The sequence below is a fragment of the Pleurodeles waltl genome, chromosome 5 (assembly GCF_031143425.1).
Source record: "Pleurodeles waltl isolate 20211129_DDA chromosome 5, aPleWal1.hap1.20221129, whole genome shotgun sequence".
Lineage (NCBI taxonomy): Eukaryota > Metazoa > Chordata > Amphibia > Caudata > Salamandridae > Pleurodeles > Pleurodeles waltl.
The window spans coordinates 1,138,652,226-1,138,672,365 of record NC_090444.1 but is presented as its reverse complement, the minus strand read 5'-3'; the positions used below and the strand labels follow the sequence as shown (position 1 = coordinate 1,138,672,365).

Sequence of the window (20,140 nt, the reverse complement as noted above, 5' to 3'; positions counted from 1 at the left end):
GTGTTCAATGAAATGTTGCATTTCGTCCCAATGAGCCCTATCATATCTCGCCAGCAATGCCTGTGAGTTGGCAATGCGCCATTGGTTGGCCACTTGTGCTGCAACCCTTTTCCCCGCAGCGTCGAACTTGCGACTCTCCTTGTCTGGAGGTGGTGCGTCTCCCGAGGTGTGTGAGTTTGCTCTCTTGCGAGCTGCCCCTACTACCACAGAGTCTGGTGTTAATTGCTGCGTTATGTATACAGGGCCTGTTGGCGGTGGCTTGTATTTCTTCTCCACCCTTGGAGTTATAGCCCCACCCTTCACAGGCTCCTGAAACACCTGTTTGGAGTGTTTTAGCATTCCAGGTAGCATAGGTATTGGCTATGTGTGGAGGATAGTGTGTTAAATAAAAAGTCATCCTCAATAGGCTCTGCATGCAGGGTGACATTATGAAACGCCGCTGCTCTTGACACCACCTGTGTGTAGGCTGTACTGTCCTCAGGTGGCGACGGTCTCGCTGGATAACAGTCTGGGCTGTTATCTGATACTGGCGCATCATAAAGATCCCATGCGTCGGGATCATCCTGACTCATTCCAGTATGAGTTGGGGACTGCATCAGTGGTGGAGTGGCTACTGGTGATGTGTGCATTGAGTGTGGTGGAGATGGTGGCGGTGTTACATGTCTTGTCACCTTTGCCTGTGGCTGCTTGTCTTTTTCTTGAAAGGCAAGGCTTCTTTTCATCCTAATTGGGGGAAGAGTACTTATCTTCCCTGTGTCCTTTTGGATGTGGAGCCTTCTCTGAGTGTAGTCTGGCTCCATTGACTCTAGTTCTTGTCCGAACCTATGTCCTTGCATTTGTGAGGACAGTCCCTGTTCCTCTGTGTAGGAACCTGTTTTCGGTTACGAGGCCGGATGTTTCGGAATGGAAACTTTTTCGGCAGTCTTTTTCGGCTCCGAAGACACTTTTTAAATTTTTGACGTCCCGGTCTCTCGGTGCCGCCTCGTTTCGGTGCCGCCCTCTCGGTGCCGAACTTGCTCTGACCTGCTGTCTCGGGGTCGAGTCTGCTCTGTGCCGGTATCTCGACCGGAGTCTGATGTCTTCGACACATGCGTGCCCTTTTTCGGTGCCGATGATTGGTCACCTATTTTCCGGCTTAAGCCATGGCCTGCTGGCGGTGGCGTCCCCTGGGCTTTAGTGTTTTTTCCGTGAGTTTTGTGTGTCGACATCTTACTCACGCTTTTCTGCGTCTGTTTGGGATCGACCTTGTCCGAGTCCGAATCCTCGATGGAGAAGGTTTCTTCTTCCTCATCCAAGTGTTTTTGTCCTGTCGGCGCCGACGCCATCTGTAGTCTTCTCGCTCTTCGGTCTCTTAATGTCTTCCTCGACCGAAACGCTCGACAGGCTTCACAAGTATCTTCTTTGTGTTCTGGAGACAAACACAAGTTACAGACCAGATGCTGATCTGTATAAGGATACTTGTTGTGACATTTGGGGCAGAAGCAGAATGGGGTCCGTTCCATTAGCCTTGAAGAGACACGTGGTCGGGCCGACCAGGCCCCGACGGGGGATCGAAAACCCCGAAGGGCCACCGGAGCTCTTCAAAATTCGGTGCTGATCTGTTGTAACTAACCCGATACCGAACGCAAACAATACCGTCAAATTTTCCGAGATTCGAACTATCTTTCCGAACTGAAACGCGGAGCGAAAAGTAACACGTCCGAAACCGATGGCGGAAAGAAAACAATCTAAGATGGAGTTGACGCCCATGCGCAATGGAGCCGAAAGGGGAGGAGTCCCTCGATCTCGTGACTCGAAAAGACTTCTTCGAAGAAAAACAACTTGTAACACTCCGAGCCCAACACTAGATGGCGGGATGTGCAAAGCATGTGTATCTGCAGCTACACATGCCATCGAACATATATATATATACAAAATAAAATCTAAGATGGAGTGGAGGCCCATGCGCATTGTGGAACAAGGGAGGAATCACTCTACAGCTCGTGACTTGAAACTTCCGTAAAGAAAAGCAACTCATAATGTCTAGACCCATCACAAGATGGCAGGAGTATGCAAAGCATGGGTATCTACAGCAAAAAAATGCTACACACCCTTATTTCCAGAGCTGTTCATGCTAGCAAAACAGAGAAGTTAAAGTTGCCGAACAAAGTTACAAGATCATTTTGCCATGCAGAGATTGCTTTGTGGAAGAAAATGAAAAAAGCAACATTTGCTAAGCCTTCCGTGCACCTTTCCAACATTTGCCTCCTATCTGTAGCTCCAGTAACAAAGCCATTGACTTCTGTTACGGGGCGATGATATGAGAAAGTGCGCAGAGAGCAGCCCCTCTTTTATCCATAGAGAAACTTTTGAAGAAAGAGTTTAAATAGAGATGAAGATTTGGGAGGGGTAGCAAGGACTACTGAGCTACTGAGAGAAGACTTGCCAGAGAGCTGGTATCCCATGAAGAATGAACAGCTCTCTAAGGTATGCTGGGATCTATACATGACTTGGCATATTTGTCCTAGAGAGATTACTAGCTGTTCCAATAACCTAACAGTACTAGAGCTAACAAAATACGCATACAGATTCCTACGTGGTAGGTAGGAACTACAGTAATCTATTATGGGAGGCAGGGATGGTAGATATAAAAAGCTTTGGGTATTTTTAATGCACAATTGAGTTTTATTATGACTGATGAGATTATTACAATTACCATAATTCTGACGGACACGATTTATGAGCAGGCTCTTCATAATAAATATGTTTCTGTTAGAAAATACTAACTACTCTGTGAGTCTACTGCTTCTAGGTAATGTGGAGTGGGCCTACACATACATGCTCTTCCTCCATGAGAGGTGTGACACACATTTCTACTGGGCCTAGGGAGACCTATCCGGGTATGCTTTCAAAAAATGTGGAAGCTCATTTCACCAAAACATCCTGGTCTACAAAAACTAACAACATAAAAGTACTTAATAGCGTTTGTAATTAGTTTTTACACATCCTGACGTTTACAGAAGAACAGATGATACTAAATCCACGGTGAACTAGAACCTCAAGAGAAACAAGAGCCACTACAAATAAAAGACAGCACTGGTCTCAATGTCATCTGTCATTCACCCTCAGGAAACGTTGTAGAAAGCAGGTTGCCAAACCCAAGGAAGATACCTATTTCCAGTCCAATACAAGAGAATAAAGAAAGGATGGAGTATATGAGGCAACTCGGACAAATAATAGTTTACTCTTATTTTGCTTGCAGGTTAAAATGCATGCACAGTGCTCATTCGAAACTTACCGTATGCTTCTTCAATATGAGCACAATAAGGATTAATGCCCATTCCATTCTGTTTAGCTTCTTGCTCTCCCAAGCGCAGGATATTTTCTAGCCCATTTAGAGCCACTTGCACTATCTTGGAGTCCATCACAGTCAAAAGATCGCAAAGAGGTTTGATGCAGCCTAATGCCACCAAATACCTTGGTAGAACAAGAAAGAGCATGTTATGGAGACAATGTGAGATTTTAAGTGATAAGAAATATTTAATTACCAAAAAGAATGTAAAGTTCTTAACAAACATTTAAATCAAAAACATTGCATAGCCCCATTTGGTTTTAATTGTAGACTGGATACTGAAGTTACATGCATCTGCTAGACATTTTTTACAAGAGTGAGTGCAACACCGCGAGGTATTAAATGTCACAATGATTCGCCTATTGTAGTGTATTGATGGCTGTGCAATGCGCTTTGTTGTGCTCAAGCCTACCACAATAAGAACAATATGGCAAATACCCAACAGATACGTCTATTTGAAAACTTTTTAATAGCTTTAAATTATTTGAAATTGCATGATTGGTCTGATTTTTCCAAAATTGGGCAAAAGCGTTGACAAAGTGTCAGTAAATCGATTTACATCCCAAGCCATTCATCTTAGTCAATAAATTCCCCACTATTTGACCTTTTGACTAACTAAACTGTTTCAAGTCAAAAGCATGGATAGGTTATAGACATCTGTCCGTTTAAGAATCTACTGGGAGTTGGGGAAATAAAATTATGATAGAAAAAGTTCCCCAATAAACCAAAGATCAGTAAGCCATTACTTCTTCCTAACTCATATACATTTCTACCATTAGTGGGTATTTATTTACCACCTGCATCCATCACCACATATAGTGTCACAATTCCATATGAAAAATATTTTACATTAAAAAACCTTACTTATTTTTTTACTCATATTTAGTAATGTCCCTATCGTCCTTCAAAATAACATTTAGTTTGAAGCTCAATAATAGAGTGCACACTTTCCTCTGTAACGTCCACATTATTACACAATTGGTAAATCACTCCCTATGACGGTAAAATCGGAGTTATGTAACTTGTCTCATGCATCCACTACAGTCTGTAAGTATGCGCGAGGATGAACCAGTGCTTGTTTTATTGCACTCCTCATAGGAACACTGACTCTTTGCTTTTCGACCTCATATTGTGGAGTATGTATTATCACGAGGTCTTCACCAAGACTACTGTGGTCCTCAGGCCTCAATGTTGGTAGGTTTATTGTATAGAAATATCTCCAATTACTCCTAGTAAGAGAAATATTGTTGGTCATGAAACACTCTTCTAGTGCAGTAATCTACCGTTGTAGACTTCTGCTTCGTCACTACCTGCTCTCGGTGATGTAAAATAGTAATGCACATGTCTTACTATAAGAGCTCTTGTAAATATTGCTCACCCATCGTTATTGTTAAGAGCTTTTAACAGAAACAAGCTCACTTAAAGACCCTATGCCGCAAACTGTAACGTAAAGGGTTGAGACATCTGAAGGATTTTGGAGGCCGTGGGCCAAAAGTATTTTAGTGGCCTCTGTTCACAACAGCTTTGGATTCACAATAAAACGTCAGTGTTTTCATGCCCTGTTTTACCAGTTCACAGACATTGCACGGGCACGCTTGTTCAAATTTTAAATGTGGTTCCATCTCATTTGCAGGAATACTGATGTGTGTTTTCAATATTCTAACATAGCAGCTGACTATTATTGCAAATAATCTCTGCGACAGACTGACATTTCTCATATGTGAAGTCCTATTTTGATCTAAAAGGAACTTTTTTATGGATGTTGGATGGGGCTGAAAACCAAACGTTTCTCTGCAAAATGTCTGCAATCGACTGCCACACTTCACCCATATTAAAATTAAAATTAAAGACAAATGGCATTTAAAACAATGAAGTTTAAGAATCATTCAAGGTCATCAGGGTAGGACTGTGTGAAGAACAGAGATGGGTCTACTTGGCCAGAATCCCACGTTGACCATGCCTTAAACCGTCTCTGGTAAAGAGAAGTCCTTAATAAGCCTCCTTTCAGTGCATTTCATAGTAGGCACCCAACCCCTCTTCCCAAGAATTCTTGGATCCATCAAAATGTTTTCCATGTGAATTTCACTCCTGTTTTCGTGCTATTTCATCTAGGTTTTTTCTATACGCGTTCTTCTGAATTTCCAAAAGGGGTTACAATATTTGGCATAACAATTTATAGCCTCCAGGCATTCCCTTCAGCTGCCAGCGGAAACAAGCTGGCCCTAATTAAACATCTAAAACTACAATTTTAAAATAAAGGAAAAGATAGTCCTTTGTGTACCTTATTTGTTCAGGAGTTCCTCCAGATGTCGCATTTGTGATGGCCCATACCGCTTCCTTTCTTGTGCGGAATTCAGACTTTTGTAATATTTCAATCAAGACAGGAAAAATATTTGCATCTATCACTGCCTGAAAGAGAATCAACAGTGCAGTGATATTATCAACACTGAACCCTCAAGTGCACCAAGTGCTGACAATGTTCGGAAAATACAAACCAACTTGCAGTTAGGTGGCACATTTGACATGCTATGCAAGCCAAAAAAGTAAGGAGGCTCCTTCTCGATATTTCTGGGGTCACTTAAAAATAAATGCAAGACTGAATTCAAGATTCAAAAAAGTATTTATTTTTTAAAATTATTAAGTCAAACACTGATGTGTGTATAATTGTGGATTGTTGCTTCTGCTTCTAGCCTAAAATTGAGTAGACCTTGTCTAGACCTTTACCTAATTCGCGGAACTGATGACATTATAATTTTCAAGCTTACAAGACAAAAATATGGAAAGAAAAGTTTTTTTCAGAATAAAAGTCTGCAGAATAATTGCGCACGAATGAAAAGTTATATACATCTTTTATGTGTGAACAATGAATAGGGGCAATGGGCCAATATCAGACCAAATAGTAAATGATCGAAATGGAGACTTACACCTGTGCTCTGTGGACAATCACAATGCTTCTCCCTTATCATGAAAGTCCCCACTTTCCAGCATGGACATCTGTGCCCTTCAAACATTTTATTCACACGCTTGCAGTCGTATGGTTGTTTGTACGATCTTTTCATTTCAATTTTTTACTCAACATGTGCCTGACTCACTAAGCATGACTACAGACATGCTGGAATATGCCTAGGATTCGAATAGCTCTAGTTTATTTCACTTAACAACACTAACGGGCATTGCCAGACTATACACCTGTGATGCCCAACGACAATACTGTGGATAGTCTGCATAATATTAACAGGTTCTGGGTTAGCATAAATGTGCAACGGCATACCTCCTCTTTCCGTCTTCACATAAAAAGGTTTCCCCTTTGTGAAGATCATGATGGATCCGTAACACTTTGCTTCAGTATGTCTTCTTACTTCGTGATGTGCTTTTACATGTTGTTAGGTAACCTAACACTTTGTTCAGAACCGGTGTCTACACAACACACTACATATGGCCACCAGCTGTGAGCAGCAGGGATTAGGGGAAGGTGTGAGGTGTAACACCTGACCTTACTGTATCTGGCTACCATGTGGACATAACCCACGATGCACATTATTCAACAATGTGCATAAATACCGAGTGTAGGGCTGGGGCTGCGGCCAAACCATGTGCCAAGCACTGTTATGGACATATTCCATCATGCTGTAGCTTCAAAAGTACACAGAGGATTTTGAGGGTAGGGCGTGGTCTGTAACATTGCCATGTGCCCAGCCCTTACATGGGCATAGCCCAATGCATATGTCCTTCAGCTGTGCACACTCTTGCTCAAGCACATTGCCTAATCTTTAGCTAGGCTTTGCACTCAGTAGACAGGAGGACCAAGGCAAAATTGCCAATCAAAATAGTCTCTTACATCTGCATTATTTGCCCTGTAGATCAGCAACAGGTTGAATGGAAAACTGCATATTATTAGACCATAAACTACAACAAAGTTTTAAATCAAAATTGAATCTTCGTGCCTGGAGATGTTGTGTTTTCAATCTTTTAGGCCTGACAGCCTTAGGGTGGTCATCCCCCAAACGTTTTGCCTGCTTATCTCACATTTTCTATGATTTATTTTTGTTGGCCATGGAATTCTGAGCTCTTTACCACTGCTGACTAGTGCTAAAGTGCATGTGCGCTCTCCCTAAAACACAGTTTGAGTGGTATACACCTAATTTGTATATATAATTAACTCATAAGCCCTTAGTAAAGTGCACTACATGTGCCCAAGCCCCGTAAATTAAACACTACTAGTGGGCCTGCAGTACTGCTTGTTTCACCCACTTAACTAGCACATTAATCATGTCCCAGGCTTGCCACTGCAGCCTGAAGGCAGTGTTACACTGCCATGGCAACATGGCATTTAAAACACCTTGCCAAACCTTAAACACTGCCTGCAGCCTGTCTCCAATACACATTTAGGGGTTGGGTGATAGCTGGACTGGTGCATTCCCTCTGTGCAATCACACAAAAAGATACCTCAGATGTGACTGTTGGACCATTGTTAGAAATTGGGTTTCTAGTTGGCAGAAGTATGCACCCTGTTGAAGTAGGAAGCACAATTCTATCCAGGGTAAGTCAGATACACACTTTAAATTAACCCGTGCTCACCCACTGGTAGCTTGGTGCAGAGCAGGCAGGCTTAACTTAAGAACGTAAGAGGCAATGTGTAAAGTATTTGTGAAACAAACACACACACACACACAAAAACACCCCAAAAAAAACTGTCCACCAGGTAAGAAAACAGAGATAATTTATATCTGAGTAAAACAAGGAGATACAGATATCCTGTATATGTTTTATAATAGCAGCATATCAGGATAACCCTCTTTATCATGCACCAATCAAGCTTAAAACGATGAAAATCAAGTAAGTGGTTCAGGAGATATGCGATTTTGAAATTAAGTCTCAGGGCAAAAATGCAAGAAAAAGTGTTGAACTGAAGACCTCAGAAAAGGGATTTGTGGTGCAAAGAGGTCCCCTCCCTTCCTGACCTGGCTCCATACTCACTACATTTGGTTAAACAGTCCTTTGTATGAGGGTCAGGACACAGCCTATTGAGGTGTAAGTGTGAGGCTGTGACCAGCTCCTCCCTCCCATTCTGCCCAGAATGGCCCCTTTAGAGTGTTGATAGCTTTTAGACCTGGCAATCTTAGGGTAGTCTTAACCCAGATGTTTTGCCTTTCACCTCCTGTCCAGTTGCTATATCTTTTTGTTGGCCTCAGGACTCAGGACTCTGAACACTTTACCACTGCTAACCAGTGCTAAAGTGCAGGTGCTTCTCCCCTCAACATGGTAATACTGGTGTCTCCACAATTGGCATGTTTAATTTATTTGTAGGTTTCTTGTGGAGTGGTATACTATATACCCAGGACAGTAAATAAATGCTATTAGTGGGCTGGTAGTACTGATTGTGCCACCCACTTCAGTAGTCCTTACACATGTCTCACACCTGCCATTGCAGAGCCTGTGTGTGCAGTTTCTCTTTAATTTCATCTTGCCAAACCATAAAACTCCCCTATTCTTACATATTTCACCCCTAAGGTAGGCCCTAGATAGCCTACAGGGCAGGGTGCAATGTAGGTAAAAGGCTGGACATGTACTCTTAAGTTTTACATGTCTTGGTAATGAGAGTCTCCCAAAGTCGTTTTTCATTACTGTGAGGCATGCTCCTCTCATGGGCCCGCATTGTGAATTCCTTAATATACTTTTGAGCTGTAATTCCTGATCAGAAAGGAGCAGCTACATCATGTTTCATATAATTGGAATGGTAATGATAAATTCTTGTTACAGGTAAAGTCAGATTTATTACTATTTTAGAAATGCTACTTTTAGAAAGTGGCTATTTTTCTGCTCTCACTGCTCTGTCTGCTTGACTGCCTGCCTCCTATACATGTCTGGTCGACAGCTACATTTGTGCAACTCCTCCAGACACCCACAACACAGGGCACTCAACTGCATCTGTATTTATCTGCATACTGATGTGTCTTCCTGGACTGGAAGGGTGGAGGAGAGCTCATACCTATACTTCAAGAGCCTGATTTTCCCTACTGATAGTCTGGAGAAAGGGCTGGGTTGAAAAGGGGACCTAAACACTATAGCGAGATCCTTTGACGTCATCACATCAAAGGCCCTTTTTGGTTTAAGTACTGAGTCTCTGGCCCCTGAAGATAGTACAGTTCGGGACCTAAAAGGAATATACTGGAGTAAGAAAATGCAGTGCTGTAAGAATTGCCACACTGCCAGAACTCACTGCTCTCAAGAACTGCTGTCCTTCTTTGTTGTGCTGCACTGCTGCCTGCTGATCTCCGCCCTGCCAAGACTAAACCCAGAGTGTCTCTAAGGACTTGCTAGATTGCCCCCTGTTTTGTGGGAAATCTCAGATACATCGAAGATTTCCTTTCTGTGTAGGTACTGCTGCACTCTGTCAACCATGAACCCTGCAGCTGCATTTTAAGTTTTAGCATTTCATCTCAAAGCACTGAGGAGCAGCGCTATTTCTATTCCTCAGCACTTGGAATCCAGGCAAAGTGCATCTGTGTCTCAGTTCCTGAGGAGTAGAGCTTTTCTTTCCTCCTTCAACAAGCTACAGCGCTTTGCATCCTTGAAGCAGAGTGCTACCTTCACTCAGAGCGCTCCAGTGCGGCGTTCTTTTCCAACATATCAATCAGCTGCATTTTGCCACCTGCCAGAGTGCCCGAGGACCTGCGCGTATTACCCCGATCCTGCCTGAAGAGTAGGAACACAGCTGGGCTCACCGCCTCTCCCCTTCTTTCTGGTGCTCAAAAGTTGCTGCATTTATCACCCTCAAAGGTACTGTGTGCAATGGGGCAGCGCAGTCTTCACCGCTGTCCCGCAACATCATGAGCTGCTGATGGGAGGATCATTGGCAACATCTATTGGGGGTCGCTACAACAAAACCATTATCGTAACAATTCTAAGAGCGGCTCTGTGAATTCAGCACTATTCCTTGCATTTATGCCATGAGACTTAATAATTTCAAGATCGCATATCTCCTGAACCACTTACTCGATTTTCATTGTGTTAAGCCTGATCGGTGCAGGATACCAATGGTTATCCTGATATTTTGATATTATAAAAAGTCTACACGATATTTGTATCTCCACGTTTAACTCAGATATAAATTCTCTATGTTAGAGTTGATGTGCATGTTATGCTTTATCTCTCAAAAAGGCATTACTCTTTCCGTGTCATTAACAAGCAAATACACCTCCACCACTCACCCAGACAGAACAAGGGCTAACTTCCACAGAAACCCTCAAATGGATTATATGTTCAAGTAGATTTTTTATGTCCCAGGCAGAGGTACACATGAGCTAATGCGGAAAATGATGTAATAATTCACATTTTTAAATTTAATCAAAAGTCTTTTTAAAAATACTCTTCACACACTCCCTGCAATTTCTTAGGAGTTCTAAACAGTAGTTCCCTTCGTGCTCCTGCAGTGTTAGGCAACCATAAAAATAAAAATTGAGGTCACTAAAGCATCATGCTCAGTTTGGTCTGTGAACCCACGCCACACAGACACATTGTAAACTGGGAAAATGTTGCCGTTCTTGCAGCGCCGTTTTCAACGTTATATTTTGATCTGACAGGAGCTGCAGTGTTTAAAGACTAGAGCCCTAAGCAACTGTTCTGGACCAAGGAGTAGAGCCTCTATATTTACTCCATTTAGATGTAATCTGTTTCTCCCCATTTACATTTCAATAAACTGCATTTACCCAAAGGCAGCAAAAGAGACGACGTTTTGAGGCTACAAAAACAAAAAGTCACTAACATTTTCTACTGTTTTCGTGCCAACCCTGGTTACAGCAGGAGGATGTCTAAGCAAACCTTGCTGTCACCTTTAGAAGACAAATGCCTGTGTCAAATCCCTGATGGGCGAAGCTACAATTTATTATGCAAAGAACCACAAACAACGATTCAGCATTTCTCTGTGCAGCTATAATAAATAGTGCTGTCTTTGAATCTGAAAGAGTAAGCTTCCCACCTGAATAATCAGAGTATAGTAAAGAGGCATAATGTGGAAAGCAGGTGCGCAAATAGCAAACTCAGAAAAACTATCTTAATAGGGTGAAAAACACATCCTGAATTCAAGATCAGGGGAGGCACATGGATATAGGGTTCAAAGAAAGTGCTAGGTTATACATTTGCAAAAAGTGGACGTAAAGTGCACACTGGCGTTTATCAAACTGATTTTGATCCATTCAGAGAGGGCTACAATTCGACCTACCTCATTACTATTCATGAGGCAGGTCGCAAATTACAACTCACTCCGATTGGAATCCATTGCAGGGTTGGTGGTCTGCTGGGGTCAGTAGACCAATAGATCTGTGATTACCCTTGAATAAACTATCCTGTTTTGTTTTTAATTAAGCCTGTTTTGTCTCTGTAACACTGCACTGACTAAGGAGAAGGTGTATCAAGCGGACCCTTCTTCCCCCTTGCAAATGGGTTACCGCCTCCTTTGAGGATTTGGTAGCCTTTAATAGTTTGGGACCAAAATTGTGCTCACAAACCACTAATAAATAGCATTCCAAATGGCAGTTTAGAAAGGAAAACCCTAAACAAGCCCCACTCAAAGGTGGATTTGGTATGCATTTCTAAAGCCATTTTGCGATTCAGTAAGCATTTACTAAATCTCAGGATGGCTTCAGTGCATACTGAAAAGCTATTTAGCAGTTGTAAACCATGAGATTTTGGGAATCAAAGGGCTTATGACCACTAAATGACTTCTTACTTTTGGCTTGCAGAGTGATCTTGCCCCAAATTCTCTTGAGTTCCTGAAACACATACATTGTTAATACCATTATTACTAAAGTATGCGTTACTTGCCTATAGACAACAAGAAAGACATGTTCAAGGGCTAAATGAACCAACTCCGGAAACTGCAATGTTTAAGCAGTTAAACAAAAGTTCTACAAAATGTTCACTATGACAAGAACTAGATCCAAGTGGAAAGCATGAAATATGTACCTGCAGATTTATTCCTACATGTGGGAGCAGAATTACTACATTTTGTAATTCACAGAAATTTCCAGGAACACTGACAGAAAGCTGCACCAAGTAAAGGTGGCAAGGAGCTTGGATCAATGTTTAGGAATGCTAACAGATCTCCATGTTTGTGGGCATTACCCTTCTTTCAAGGCTAACTACACCTTGGGACACCCACTTCCCACCACTTAAGCAGAATTTGTGGATGCAGACACTGGCAATGTTGGTGGAGCTCTCCACCTCTGTAAAGGGACTCATGTCTGCCAGGAATTGCATTGTGAATTCCTGGCAGGTGAATAAAAGGACAATTGGTTGGAAGGATACATTTATAAGCAAATTGACCTTTATGAACTGGGCCCATTAGGTCTTAGCTGCTCTTAATATACAAAGTATATTGTCAAAAGAGCACAAAAGAAAAATTATTACAGATAATAAAATAATGTAATGTATATAACAGAAAGCATTAGATATATGCATTTATCGATCACCCTTACAGGTCAGATGATAATGTCCAAGAATATAAAATATAAATATAAAAGAATATAAGATCATGTCTATTAGGCATGTGTATGGATGAAATTACGTATGATAGTGTTGGACTGGGCCCTTTTTGGAAGGTTATCCCCAAACCTTTTGCCTTCTTCCCCCTATTATTTCTGACCTTTTTTTGTTAGCTTTAGGACTCTGGCAACTTTACCACTGGCAACAAGTGCCAAAGTGCATATGTGCTCTGTGTAAAATGTATTGGTGATTGGTTTATTCAGGATTGGATTTCATACAGGGAGTGCAGAATTATTAGGCAAGTTGTATTTTTGAGGATTAATTTTATTATTGAACAACAACCATGTTCTCAATGAACCCAAAAAACTCATTAATATCAAAGCTGAATATTTTTGGAAGTAGTTTTTAGTTTGTTTTTCGTTTTAGCTATGTTAGGGGGATATCTGTGTGTGCAGGTGACTATTACTGTGCATAATTATTAGGCAACTTAACAAAAAAAAATATATACCCATTTCAATTATTTATTATTACCAGTGAAACCAATATAACATCTCAACATTCACAAATATACATTTCTGACATTCAAAAACAAAACAAAAACAAATCAGTGACCAATATAGCCACCTTTCTTTGCAAGGACACTCAAAAGCCTGCCATCCATGGATTCTGTCAGTGTTTTGATCTGTTCACCATCAACATTGCGTGCAGCAGCAACCACAGCCTCCCAGACACTGTTCAGAGAGGTGTACTGTTTTCCCTCCTTGTAAATCTCACATTTGATGATGGACCACAGGTTCTCAATGGGGTTCAGATCAGGTGAACAAGGAGGCCATGTCATTAGATTTCCTTCTTTTATACCCTTTCTTGCCAGCCACGCTGTGGAGTACTTGGACGCGTGTGATGGAGCATTGTCCTGCATGAAAATCATGTTTTTCTTGAAGGATGCAGACTTCTTCCTGTACCACTGCTTGAAGAAGGTGTCTTCCAGGAACTGGCAGTAGGACTGGGAGTTGAGCTTGACTCCATCCTCAACCCGAAAAGGCCCCACAAGCTCATCTTTGATGATACCAGCTCAAACCAGTACTCCACCTCCACCTTGCTGGCGTCTGAGTCGGACTGGAGCTCTCTGCCCTTTACCAATCCAGCCACGGGCCCATCCATCTGGCCCATCAAGACTCACTCTCATTTCATCAGTCCATAAAACCTTATAAAAATCAGTCTTGAGATATTTCTTGGCCCAGTCTTGACGTTTCAGCTTGTGTGTCTTGTTCAGTGGTGGTCGTCTTTCAGCCTTTCTTACCTTGGCCATGTCTCTGAGTATTGCACACCTTGTGCTTTTGGGCACTCCAGTGATGTTGCAGCTCTGAAATATGGCCAAACTGGTGGCAAGTGGCATCGTGGCAGCTGCACGCTTGACTTTTCTCAGTTCATGGGCAGTTATTTTGCGCCTTGGTTTTTCCACACGCTTCTTGCGACCCTGTTGACTATTTTGAATGAAACGCTTGATTGTTCGATGATCACGCTTCAGAAGCTTTCCAAATTTAGGAGTGCTGCATCCCTCTGCAAGATATCTCACTATTTTTGACTTTTCTGAGCCTGTCAAGTCCTTCTTTTGACCCATTTTGCCAAAGGAAAGGAAGTTGCCTAATAATTATGCACACCTGATATAGGGTGTTGATGTCATTAGACCACACCCCTTCTCATTACAGAGATGCACATCACCTAATATGCTTAATTGGTAGTAGGCTTTCGAGCCTATACAGCTTGGAGTAAGACAACATGCATAAAGAGGATGATGTGGTCAAAATACTCATTTGCCTAATAATTCTGCACTCCCTGTAATATGCTCATAGCTTATTCTCGAGAAAGTCCTAAAAAATTAAAGGAAGGTGGGAAATACAGGAATAGACAAGGAACAGGAAATCATAAAGTGCCCTAGAGAAACGGTAAGCACAATCCAGTATGCATAAATATTTAAAGTGATATGCTGTTTTAAAAGGTTTGGGGTGTAATGTAATGTAAGGTTGGTTTTGTAGAGCGATGCTTGTCATCTGTGAATGTATCTAAGCGCTGGTGATGTTAAGGGTATAGGAAGGAAGCAGGGAACCTTTCTAAATACTATGTTTCTGCACTTTAACCTTCAGGTAATGCATGGCTAATACAATGACAGGGATGCTGAACTAGCCACTACACCGGTAACATATGTTAGCAGCACTCGGGGCAAGTGTGGTTCTCAATATTTCATCATTTACAATTGTACTTATCTTGATTTTTAATGCAAAAAGATACATGGTGGTACAATGATGAACTCAACTTGCACCCTATTAAGTCATACAACAGATATATGGTATTTGATAATGCAAGGCAACGCCCACCAATCTGTTTATTATACAAAAACAAAAATCCCCCTGCTTACCTAATTTGCGTGTTACATTATATGTAAACAGTAGAACTTTAAAGCCATTGTATTGAAAAGGAATGTGAATAAACAACACCTTCATTACGAAGGTCAAATAAGTGTATCCAGTTTTAGAAAGAATGTGTATCTAGACAGCATTTGACATGAATGTCTACAGCTAAAACTCAACATCATCAGATTCATTAAATGTCTAAAGATAACAATGTAAAGGTCCCCTTATGTAATACAGACATACACCACAGACATAATGCAGGGCTCCATTTACACATATTTTGGACAAGTTCCCACCTTCTTTTTTGATACACAATAGAACTAAAATATAGCATCAAATTGAAACATCATATGGCATCAGCTCTGTTATAAAAACAAAAATGTGGTTTCTGCCATTGTTCCTTCAAATGGACAGTTTATTGCTAGTATCCCCAAGAAAAGTGAAAAATTTAAATATATCTGAAAGTTCATTTCAGCACAAAACAAATACACTGAAGGATCTACTACTTTTTTGCACGGTTTTCCAAATTTAGAATGAGAGCACCACCTAAAATACTTTTATTGACATATGGAATGCATAAACATGAGCTAGTGTCACCATATGTTTCTATCTAAAGTATATCTGTGAGGTGAACAATTTAAAATCATGAAGATTTTTAGGAGTGAGATACTTTTAGGTTTTAGCAAGGTTGCCATTAATTATATATTTCAAAAACGACTGCTCCATTAATACATATCAAATGATATTTAAAAAAAGAAACAATTAAAATAATTTTTCACTGTTAAACTTTTATCTTTCCAAAATACTTTAGAGCAACTACAAGTTTGTCTATTAATTATAACTCAAAAACTAATATTTCGAATTGCTGTATGTAATGCAGTAGGATCTAAAGCTTTCAATTTTAAAAACACTGGCAGAGAATATAACTGAATGAAGTTACAGAGGGCAGGCTCACAAGTTCAACAAAGTGTATACAGATAACAGGACCCTTAAAAAACTGTTCAAGATATACAATCTCTAAATAAAACCACTCTTCTATTGAAGTAATCAAATATTTGTGACAGTTTCTCACAGTTCAAGGACAGAGTGAAACATACCTATTGTTTACAGAAGGAAAATAAATACAGAAACTGAATCATAAACATGATATTACTACTACACACAGATTGCTTACTACCCACTATCAGTCTGTGTCACCTCAAACACATAGATTATACATGGTAAATACCAATTACTATGTTTAATTTTTGCACAGAGCATAGGTCATCTTCAGATTTGGATGAAGGTGACATTGCCACTGAAATATGGGATCACCTCCTGCCCAAATTTTGATCAATAGCATTTTTATACCGAAAGTAATAATGTAGTGCTTACAAGCATTGGGACACTCTGAAAATGAAAACTGAATCCTTTTCATGACATCTTCTGAATTAAAGCAGGCATCTGGTGAATGATGCCACAATATATCTCAAATCCCCAGTTGACATCAAACAGACAGACATTCTAGAATGTCTCCTGCTTGAGATTGTTAGAGATACAGGACTCAGCAACACGAGCCAATATTCCTATAGAGTATGGCCTTTTTAAAGAAGGTACAGAGCATTATCGTACTGGCTTTGTAACCCTAAGTATATACTTGCAAAATGTAAAGCACCTCATAAGATTTCAGACAATTATTTAGAAAAATAGGTAAACTATTTGAAGGATCATGATCACAACATTTAATAGAGTAAACGTGCATACATTAAATTAAAGATATGCAAACTCAACTCTGTGAGATTACCTGAATCTGAGTTCTGCTTCCTGCTGTGATATTAGAAATAGTCCAGCAGGCTTCTTTTCGAATTGACTCCTTTGGGCTGCTTAGCAGGTGCAACAGACAAGGCAGTACAGAGCAATTTAGAACTACCTGGAGTAAATCAAAAAAAGAAACAAATTTCACACTTGTTAGTAGTGAAAAGTCATTGTCTTTTCTGTAATTTCTAATAATTTTAAAGTCCTTAGAAAAGAATTATCTTGCAGCATATTAATTATACTTTTGAAATGATAATTATAATCATGACTATGATCCACACATTGGCCTATGATGTTATGGGGAAGTACACAACCCTAAAATATTGGTAAGAGGAAGACCATGTGCATTTTAAAGGAGTCTCTGTGTTAGAAAGTAGACAAAGATCTGCCTATTCATGCATCATTGACATTATCAGGCTCTGGACACTTTGGAAACTCACCAGGCAGATGTATTAGTAAGCAAAGCACAAGCTAATGTCGCAGTTGAGAAAAGACAAGTATGACTGCACATATCTTTTGTACGGCACGGGTATTGATACTGGATCATTTTCGAAACTCTGTACTTAGGATGCACTGTATTTTGAGCACCCCACTCAAGTGAACACTTTACAAAATTTCATAGGTTTCAAAATAAGGTGCTCTTTACTTGTTGCTCAATATTCCCAAAAGAGCAATTAACACATTAACAAAAGCAGGTAATTATGCTGCAAAAATAATTATACATTCTCTTTCATTTTGTACATAAAATGCATTATGATTACATACACAGACACACACAAATGACAGCCGCCAACAGGTGTTGCAGCAGAAATGCATTTTTTAAGGCTAAGTTACAAAATATATCTATTAATTACTGATCCTGTCCTTCAAAATCATTTATGTATGCAATATTTGTTTTAATATAAACCAACTGGAAATCAAAAAAAAAAAAAAAAAAATGTCTCAAACTGGTTATTAAGAAACACAACCCTGAAATCTAACACAGACATCTTAAAATGTAACTCTCATTGACTCACAAATAGCACAAAGCCTTTTGCGGTTTCCCCAAAACACAAGTGAATAATTTCCACTTTTAGTTTCTCCAAAACGTAGGAAACCATAAAGTTTTTGTCTGTTGTCTAATTTCACCAGCCTAAGAGATTATTCTACTCTTGATGTGATTCCTCTTTGATACCCCTTACAGCCCTCACTGTCAGCTGAGATTTTTATTCAAAACCACTTCTACATTAAAACTTTAATCACCAAAGAAAAGAACATTCTTAACTCATTATAAACATCCAATCAATGGTTATCCATATTTAAATTTGTAACCTGTGGCTTCTTAGGAAAAGTGAGAAGAAACTAAAGTGTATTATTTAGATTTCTCTATTTAAGTGACAAACCAAATTGACATAAAATCATTCTTCCACTGCCTTGTATAAAATTATAACTGCAAAACAATTCATATATATCACAGATAACCATTCCAAACATTACTTTACAAGTCACTGTCTAAAAAAAGGTGCTGAAGTGTACAAAAAAAGTGTGTGGCCTAATGGGGAGCATGTGCCCAGTTTTAGACACAGCAACATACCCAGCCTCTTTAACAACCTCTCACACTGTTTACAAATGTTATTTGGATTTAATAAGGAAATGGATTACAGACTGTATATTTCAACAAAATGGGTTGGATGAATCTCTTTCTGGGTAGGTCATAATGATTACACTAAAACAAGCACTGTCAAAGCTAAAATGTTTAGCTTGCATTTTCAGTTACAAACCAGAGCTATTGGCTTTGCCAAAGCTTCCAGGGCCTGATGAAAGGAGAATGGGAGTTATTAGGCAAGCTGAATCTTATTGTGCTTGCAGCTAATAGCGGTTGATAGGGGTGACAAATGGGCCACTTCCCTAATGGTTTGAAGTGCCTCACAACTTGCTGTAAAGTGAACAAATGAGTCATGCAATATGAAAATAACAAGGATTTCTTTTTGCATAAAATGCATGTAGTAGATCTTTTACTCAATGTTCAAAGCTGGAAGCATGTATGTATTTTTCAAATGTATAATATAGTCAATAACTTAACGGGACTAACCCAAAGCCCACTCTATGGATGTGGTAAACAATGGTCAAGCTCTCAACTGCACACTCAAACTAGACCTAAAAATGGATCAGGGCCTCCAATTCTCCTATATCGCAACTGAACAGTGGACATCCACACCCTTCCACATGAAGTCGGTCTCTTGCATGTAGCTCCCAGAGGAAGAAAATTAACTTGTAGCTGACAAAGACAATTACAAATAGTTGGGAAGGCCATTTTCCCACTATGGGTTGCCTTTTGAAAAGATAAAGATGACATATTGAACGATAATGTACAACCACAAAGGAGGGATGTATTCTCTCATAATAATTACATGTCCATGAGCAGCCCTCTATGGGGCTAGAATCTGACCCCAACTGTGAAACCAATCTTTTACAATGACGCAATCCAATTCTTTGACTATACCAAGACTGTAAATGGGCTGCAAATATTGCTCATATTTTGAATTCTTTATATTGTTGCTTCTTGCTTGATGCATAAGTGCTCACTGTCAATAAGTACATTTGGGAGCATCTTGTAACAACAAAGTTAATAATTTTTTGATGGAGGATAGCCTCAATATTTACAGAAGAGAAGTAGCATGTCAACTAACGTCTTGGTTGTTCTTTAAAGTGCCCAGAAACTTCAAAAATGTGGCATAGTAATGTATATACTTTCCAAAATTCTATTTTAACTTGATAAACATACCAAGATGAAACACAGTGTTTAAAAAAACATAACTGATACCTTGAATCTTTCCAAATGTAAGCGACTAAAACAGTGACATTTGAGAAACTTTTTTCAGAGTCAAAAATATTAAGGCTGTATCATCAGCATGTGAAACTGAGATACTGGCAAAGTAATTTAACTTCAGAACATCTAATCCAAATTCTTATATTATGACATAAATCCTTAATAGAAAACTGAGACAGAGTGAGAGCAGGTGACCAATCTTGTTAAACCCACCCTGTTGGTCTTACAGGGAATGTTAATATTATTAAGTCCGCAATGGCACTAAAGGTGGCAAGTAAATCAGTTTGCATATCGCGATTATACTGCTGCAAA

At 40.0% G+C, this 20,140-nt stretch overlaps 1 protein-coding gene across 2 annotated transcripts in view; it reads right to left on the bottom strand.

Moving 5' to 3' along the window:
* Positions 1-20,140, bottom strand: part of KPNA5 (karyopherin subunit alpha 5) — a 248,537-nt gene that overhangs the window by 39,278 nt on the left and 189,119 nt on the right. For both annotated transcript variants that reach the window (XM_069235362.1, XM_069235361.1), the window contains exons 11-13: positions 17,009-17,134; positions 5,613-5,740; positions 3,278-3,456 (exon numbers count right to left, since the gene is read on the bottom strand). In XM_069235362.1, coding sequence (XP_069091463.1) covers positions 3,278-3,456; positions 5,613-5,740; positions 17,009-17,134 — 433 coding nt within the window. The remainder of the gene's footprint in view (positions 1-3,277; positions 3,457-5,612; positions 5,741-17,008; positions 17,135-20,140) is intronic.